This window comes from Cylas formicarius, unplaced genomic scaffold, assembly GCF_029955315.1.
Source record: "Cylas formicarius isolate icCylForm1 unplaced genomic scaffold, icCylForm1.1 PGA_scaffold_3__17_contigs__length_32017465, whole genome shotgun sequence".
In the NCBI taxonomy this organism is placed as follows: domain Eukaryota; kingdom Metazoa; phylum Arthropoda; class Insecta; order Coleoptera; family Brentidae; genus Cylas; species Cylas formicarius.
In genome coordinates, this window is record NW_026844326.1 from 6641229 (window position 1) to 6649162 (window position 7934).

General features: G+C 37.1%; 2 protein-coding genes across 2 annotated transcripts; one reads left to right on the plus strand and one right to left on the minus strand.

The window, feature by feature from the left end:
- Positions 1–235: 235 nt before the first annotated feature.
- LOC132699703 (uncharacterized) lies at positions 236–4319 on the plus strand. The gene is made up of 4 exons (XM_060666551.1): positions 236–1494; positions 2953–3207; positions 3260–3365; positions 4144–4319. The coding sequence occupies exons 2-4, from the start codon at positions 3125–3127 to the stop codon at positions 4288–4290; spliced, it is 336 nt and encodes a 111-aa protein (XP_060522534.1). The 5' UTR covers positions 236–1494; positions 2953–3124; the 3' UTR covers positions 4291–4319.
- A 2-nt stretch (positions 4320–4321) lies between these two features.
- Positions 4322–6217, minus strand: LOC132699702 (probable serine hydrolase). The gene is made up of 3 exons (XM_060666550.1): positions 6054–6217; positions 5916–5984; positions 4322–5450 (listed from the first exon to the last, which is right to left on the minus strand). Exons 1-3 carry the CDS (start codon positions 6070–6072, stop codon positions 4615–4617), a joined length of 924 nt encoding a protein of 307 aa, XP_060522533.1. The 5' UTR covers positions 6073–6217; the 3' UTR covers positions 4322–4614.
- Positions 6218–7934: the final 1717 nt, after the last annotated feature.

The following is a 7934-nucleotide window of genomic DNA, read 5'->3' on the forward strand; positions in this document are numbered from 1 at the left end:
TCGGTATCTAGATTGGGGGCCTCTCTTTCTCTCCTTTGCTGGTGGTAAATTGAACGCTGATACTGCCGGTTTCTTTTAGTGTAGAAATAACACTGTGTCAGGTTGCAATTTACTCGAAGGAATTCCAGATTTATTTCCATTTAAGTCCAGTCGAAGGGACACCAAACAAAGGAGGAGGTTTCTGCCAGTACTTTCAGCGAGGATACCTGCGGGTGAGTGGTTAGTTGCGGTTGCCCAAGGATACACCGACGGGCTACTTCAACGCCTCTGTCCGTGACGGTGGCTTAGGTGTCCCCGCCCTGTCCACGGGGATTTCCTGATTCCCTCGATGATTATAAGGACGATGGGCCGGTAGCAATCGTCCTTTCCCGCAGCCCGCGCGGCGGCCTCCGCCCCCCGGATTCTTCGGAAGCTGGAGTGGGCGCAAGGTTTGCTGCGCAAACAAGGGCTGAGCGAGCGGCCGAAGGGATCCGAACAACGGCACTTGTGGGCCAGGAGAGTTTACGACTCCTGTGATGGGAGCGAGCTCCGCGAGGCCGCGTACTATCTGGAGTCCAGCAAATGGGTAAGACCGGCTGTTGGTACTCCAGGCAGAGATTACGTGCAGTATCATCAGCTCAGAAGCAACTCACTACCGTCCCGCATGCGGGTCAGTAGGGAGGAGCGGAGGGCTCGCCAGGAAGTGCTATGCTACACTATGGTTGCGGGGTACCGGAAACGGCTGCCCATGTGGTACAGCAATGCTTTCTAACGCACGGCGGAAGGGTCCTTCGTCATGATGCGGTTTGCCGTGTCTTGGCGGGTGGGCTCCGTAGCAGCGGCTGGCACGTCGAGCGGGAGCGGATGTTTTCGACTCCCATTGGGAACCGGAAGCCAGACATCATCCCTAGCAGGGCTGGCTCCGCCGTCATAGTAGACGCCCAGGTGGTCTCTGGGAGCGTCGAACTGCGGCGAGCACATCAAGCAAAGGTTGCGAAATATGCTGGCAATAGCGAACTCATCACGGGCGTGTCCGAATATCTACACTTCCCGGAGGGAAAAATCCCCACCTCCTCTGCGACCATTTCATGGAAGGGAGTGTGGTGTCGAGATTCGCTCAAATCCTTAAAAGATCTAGGCTTTAGTTCGGGTCTGCTCTCAGGCGTGACTACTCGCGTCCTGCAGGGCAGCCATACGAACTGGACGAGGTTCAACCGCACGACGCTGGTGAGGGAGAGAAGGTAGCGCAGCGAAGGACCCCGGGAGACCCCGACTTCCTTCTTCTGGAACGGGTGCTGCATCCCGACTGGTCGCCTGTGTAGCGATACACAGCGCGGCTGGGAACATGCACAACATTCCCGACCCTAGTCCGCCGCTATGCACAAACTCCCGTCGGAATACTCGCACGCCCATCAGTGCGACACTTTTCCATGATGACGACGGCATTATTTGGTTCACCATGACGATTTTTCCACCGAGTCGATGCATAGCATCCGTACTGGGAGGAGGGGCTGGGTAGGCCCATATTTGTGAGAGTTAAAGACAAGTGCAGTCGGCTCTCATGAATTGTCATTGAAATTCATTCTGATGTGCATATGGATGACATGAACGGTTTTCATAGTTATTATATGAAAAATATCTTTGTCCTATAATAAAGTACTGTGCTATATACCTAAGACTGCTAACATTAGTATCTCCATAGCAAGTTTCAAAACGCAGTATCTGTCCTTGTTGACAGTGTTGAACCTGATTACATTAATATTACTTAAAGACCTATCTGAATTTCACAAATATTCTTCTTTCTTTGTTAATATAGCTTTTTTTTTGTTTTTCTCTAGATTGCGCTTTATATTTAGCTATATATGTGAATGTATGTATGTATGCCTTGTCAAGTGGAAGGCCGCCTCTTCTTTATTTTTAAAGATAGAAATGAAATTCGCCACGTCAGTAATTCAGTAATTGCAACATTTATGTGATCTAATGTATGCTGTTTGGTCTCTAAATAAAATATCATTATTTCGATTACATAAATAGATTTTAGAATTTTTTACTTTTTTTTAAATTTTATCAGCCATTTCATATCCACAAGGGCAACTCTGTTTATTTTTGGTTTCAAAGACGCTCTTAAAGTCTAGAAAAACTGCACCGATCACTTTCCCATCTTGATATTCCCTAAGAATGTGATTATCTTCCACGTACTAAAATTTGGTCATTGGTGCGCACTTATAATAGTGTAAATGTAAATTCTAGTTTACTGTTAAAGTTTTATTTTCAATAGGCATTACGATGCTCTTTTTCCATTGTTTGGGGAAAAGTCCATACTGTGTGTGTTGTTGACTAGGTTGAGCACTTTGTCACCTATGGTTTCAACCTTTCAATGGCTATTTCAAACTATAGACTTTAATACCACCTATATTACTTTGTTTGTTCGTCACTTTTTTGCGCTATTTCTTAGCATGGGCATTGTGATCTGAAGTCTTTCATTTTCCTGTCAGTTCTGATCTGTTTATTTATTCTCGTTGTATTTTTTAATATGTGAATTTTTTTTCCTTGAATCATCCTATTATTAAATTTAAATTCGTTACTTTAAATTTCGGTTTGTTTAATGCCTATTAATGTTTAGAAAGTTTTCCACATTCCACTGCAGTTGTCTTTAACTTTATCTGTCACTTCGTAGTAGTATCTGTGTCTTATATTTCTTATTAACTTTACTAGCAAATGTCTGCACTCTCCTTCAGTTTGTGTTATTCTTATTTCGTTTTTGATTTCTTCTGTCCGCCACACTTCGTTTCCCCATTTTCACTTGTAAACAAATTCTTACAAGGCTAATAATAAATTGTAATTATATTGCCAAATTTCAATGAAATTTTGAACATATAGTAAAAAAAAACTTTTTATAAATATTTAACACCACGCATCTCGAAATACAGGCATTTGGTACACGTTTTATAAAACACCTTGTTTGTATTTTAGAGATAGTTGAACCACACGGTGACATCTAGGCCGCACACAGTTAAAATCCTCTGTCCCGAATTCTCCTGTTAGTTGCGTGGACAGTATGTTTAGTTCCATGACGCCGACCATAGATGGCGGACGGCACTACGCAGTTTCCATGGCCACCGCAACGATAGCTTGATAACTAAAAATGATGGTTCTTCCAGAAGTTCAGGAGATATTTTTAAAATACAAATCCCAAGAAGAGAAAATTGACTCGATTTTGTGTTCAAGGTATAGTTCGAGGTATCCGCGTAATGTTAAGTTTAAAGAATTTTTTTGTTAGGAAATTTCCTTATGAAAGTAGCGGCAATCCGTCTTTTGAAAACGGCAATGTACAGCTAACTTTAAGCCTACAGCAGGCACAACAGCGAAACAGAGAACTTATGAAAGTGAGTACACTAAAATTATAACCACTTATTGCATTCCTTTTGGGGGTGCAAAACAGTGAGGTAAGATTGTTGCCAATAATAGTATTTCTCCCGACGCAAAGTTTATTTCGAAATCAATAAGGACAGAAGGAATATTTAAAATCAAACACTACATATGTTAATAAATTGCGGCGATGGAAATAGAAATTGGTGCTTGTTTTCACCATATTCTACAAACTAAAATATATGGTAAACTTCAATTGTTGCCCCTGATATAATTTTTATAGGTAACCAGCCATACATCGAGTTGTTAATTCAACTATAAGCCGTTAACGGTGGTGTCGCTTGTCTCCCACATCTCGCGTCATTTCAACAAATTAAATACCCGTCAAGACTTGGAAAAAACCATTGTTAAATTAAATCATAGAGCATTTTTTTATTTCTCTTTTTCTCTAGCTTTCCTCTGAGAATGCGTGATTTTTAAATATCTCCCTAAATTTAATTTTGCGCTTGTAGTGTGGTTTGGATTGTTTTACTTACCCTCCAATGATCCCTTATTCAGGGTGTGCCGATACTGAAGGGTGATGACTTTCAATATCGATTCGTGGTAATTTTTTTGTATTCTAATTCTCATCAATTCCGGTATTTTATAAATAAACTCGTTTTAATTATTCTAAACAATAAGAAAAAGTGGTACACCAATGGTTTAGAGCAATTTTCAACTTATTATTTGGTTAGTTATTAGTACGTGGTAGGACTCTTATTTAGAGATGTCCTAGTTACATTTATTTTTTTTAAGGAACTGGAAACGGTAAAAGGGAATTTGCGATCCAAGGCAATCTTTAGCCCAAGCGAACTGCAGTGGGAAAAAGTAAGCAAGGAGTATGCTAGCATCAAGTCTTTACCTATAACTACCTGGAGGTGTCATCTACCAGTTTTCGTGTAAGTGGCCGGAGTAAATAAAAACTTGATTCTCGCTTAGCATCCTTTTATTTTAAACCTATCCTTACCGTGTGGATATCTCCAGAGCTCTTTATTTCATTTAAAGAAACAGAAATTTTAAGGATTATTCATTTTTGGATATTAATTTTGTAGCTTACATAATTTTATTCAATTCTAAAATTTTCAGTTTTAGCTTTGCTGAATATTTGTAATTAACTTATAACTTACACAAAACATATAAAACAATTGAATCATACATGTTATCACAAGTGCTTGATATTAACAATCAATTCAAATAAATAAAAATAATTCATTTATAACACAAAGCCTAAAGCAAAAAATTATGGATAATATCAACAATGGGTTCTGGGTCATTTAAATGCAGGTGATGAGTACCCTCCACTAAATGCGTTTCTAGTTTCTTAGCGCCCCTGTCAATTTCATTTAGTATCAGATCGTAATGCTCCGGTACATCAAATTTTAGACCTGATTTTGCTCTGATGTTCAGCACTTCACACTTGATCCGCCTACTCATCTCGAGAACCTGTTCCAAGCTCAGAAATCCCAACAGCGCCATTTTTAATCTCGGATCGCGGGTGAACCAATAACCATCTCTGTCAGTAGCCGGTTTCATGCCACGTTTTAACAAAATTTCACAGCCTTCACGAGATACAGTACCCTTGTACGCACTGTAACATACATCCACCATTTCGTCATATCCATAACAAGGCATTTGATCTAGGGTCATTGATTCATAGCTTAAAAATTTATCTACAGCACTCCCAAGCATATCACAGGATTTTTTAACATCTCTGACCGATGGGCTTGCAATATCAATGGAGATGTACCTCTTAATTTCATCTGGATATGTTGCCGCATATAAAAATGCTATACCACCACCTAAGGAGTGTCCGATGACTTCAATATTTTTCCATTTAAAATCCTTCACTATCCTTCTCAGGTAATGAATTCCATCCCACCAAAGGTAATAATTGTGTCCCGGAGGTAGATGGGATGAAAACCCGTGGCCTGGAAGATCCAGACAAAGTAACGAATGACCTTTCTCCTTAAGCAGTGGAGCCAACTTGTCAAAGGTGCCACAATTATCCTGCCAGCCGTGAAGTGCTATAATAGGCTGAACAGTTCTCGAACCCCACCATTTTCCTAAAAAAAGTGTTCTAATCATTGTTCCCTGTGAAAACAAATATTTGAACTCTAATACATTGGAAAATAATATCTAATATTGTGTTTAGTACTTGAAAATGGAAATTAACAAGTCAAAATCACAGTGGTTACAAACTTTTGTTTTTTGACACCATCATCCTTTTTTGAATTCATCTTTATTTTGCTTTTATTACTATAAAAATAAAAAAACCTACCCATAACATAAAAGTATTTGTCATTTAATTCATAATTAAAAAAAAAAACGTCCTATGAAGTTCATTTTATTTTTGTCTAACTAAACACACATGAATTTCATCTCTCATTCACTTGTAATCACACACGACAACGCAATTTAAGTTCAATAGATCATTAAAGTGAAACGCACAATTAGTAAGCTACAAGAAAGTTAAGAAAATTATATAAGTTATCAAAATTGCCAAATGGAGGAAAATAAAATTTACTCACCTGCAATATGACCCCATGGCACTGGAATACGCACTTCTTCATATTCTTTATCGTTGTTTTGATTAAGCTCTGCAAATATGGGGCAAATTATATAAAATGATAATAGCAGCGCTTACACAATGAAAAAAATTATCTCACCTTCCGAAAATCCGTTCATTTTCTTCGACGCTTTTTTAGCAATTAGTTTTTCATCAAATTAATAAAATTTCTTGTTACTCAATTCAATTTAAAACGCGAAGTTGGTCAAACATTTTTGCGGATCAAAACATCAGAACGCTGTGACGTTACTGACATTCGCAGGGCCACGGCCAAACGAGCACAGACAAACGTTCAAGGTTCAAGTAGATTCACTGTAGATTTCGTCATACGTCAGCAAAGTGACGTTAACAACCAAATGGAATTATAACAGACTCTCGGCTGCGGGAAATGTACGTTTATCTTTAGTAGAAGAAATTTATAAATTGAAAATAAAAGTAAAGGATAACCGATATACAATTATAATCTAATTTTCACGTTTTGGGTCTTAAAAAGACAAACGAATATATATTGCGCGACAGAGGGACCTAGTCAGGTCACGTCATATGGTGCAACGGCAACGTCATACCACCGGAATTTATATGTCTGGTAGTTCTTTTATTTAATACGAATACGAAAAAAACATATAAATGTTGCATAGTTCGGGAATGCAAAAATATAACCAGGAATGCGTCAGAACAATATTAATTTTCTTATCATCGGATCTAAAATTATAAAGATCTGATATTGTGTCTGACAAAGACATCAAGATTGACTGATAGTTTTTCGCTATAAATTAAGAATAAAAAAAATAACATGCTTCAAATTTGAGGGAAATCAATAAAAATTATATCTGCGTATGTACGGGGTGACCCCCTTATTATATCTTTGCTCTGTTAAAATATTTTTAAAAAACTCATTGATAATAGTTGTTCGCATACATTTATAGTTTTAAAATATTATATTGTTACATGTACAGGGTCTTTGTATTTTTGTAAATAAGTAACAACTTTCTTATCCAAATCTTACCGTTTTCAACATATTTTGAATTTTATGTCAAAAGTGACATTGGCAGGTCAAAATATATCTACCGATATCTATATCTCCAACTGAAAGCGTTTGTTTGATATTTGAAGTTGATTTCCCAACAGGTTATAATATTATATACTTTAGTGATATGTGTTGATATTTTATAAATACAAATATACAGAGTGGGCAGACATGAAACATGGCAGAAAAAGAAACACAATCGAGTACTAAAGAAAAAGCACTTTTACACATTTACCGTCGTTTGAAATTTTTTTATAAATCTTGTAAATTGTATCTGGTAATTAAGTTATTGATATAATAGCTTTCAAATGTTGTTTAATGGCTAATTATAGAACAAATTTGATGTCCAGACGAACAAAAACCTTCGAGAAACACTTTTTTAAATGACGAACAGAAGAAAGAAAAGATTTTAGGACTGTTTTTAAAAATTTATCACAAAAAATATTTTCATGTTTTAATTCTGAATGTAGCAAATAATTTATTTTAATTTGTTTTATTTTCTATTAGTATTTTTTTGAGAAATATTCTGTACACTTGAGATTTATTTTTTATAAAATAAGCAAACATTCATTTTTATGCCAAAATAAGGAAGTTTCTGTAGTGTTCCAATGATATTTCTTCACCACGTCTCGTCGTCAGAGCTATTTTCCACTGAAAAAAGGTTTTACGATAAAATTAAAGGAATGGTGTACTTCCGTTTAAAAAAATGACTTTTTACGATTTGAATTTTAAAGGTCAGTTTTTGATCACCCTGTACTTATTTATCTTTAAAATACCAATAAGATCAATCCCCTTGCCATAAAATTCAAAATATGTCAGAAGCGGTAAGTATGGTTTAGAACTTTCCGAAAAAAATTGTTTAATATACTGGGTGTTCTATTTAAAATAAGAAAGTTGCTACTGGTACACTAAAATACCAACACCTTGAATATATAATAGTAAAATATTTTGCTA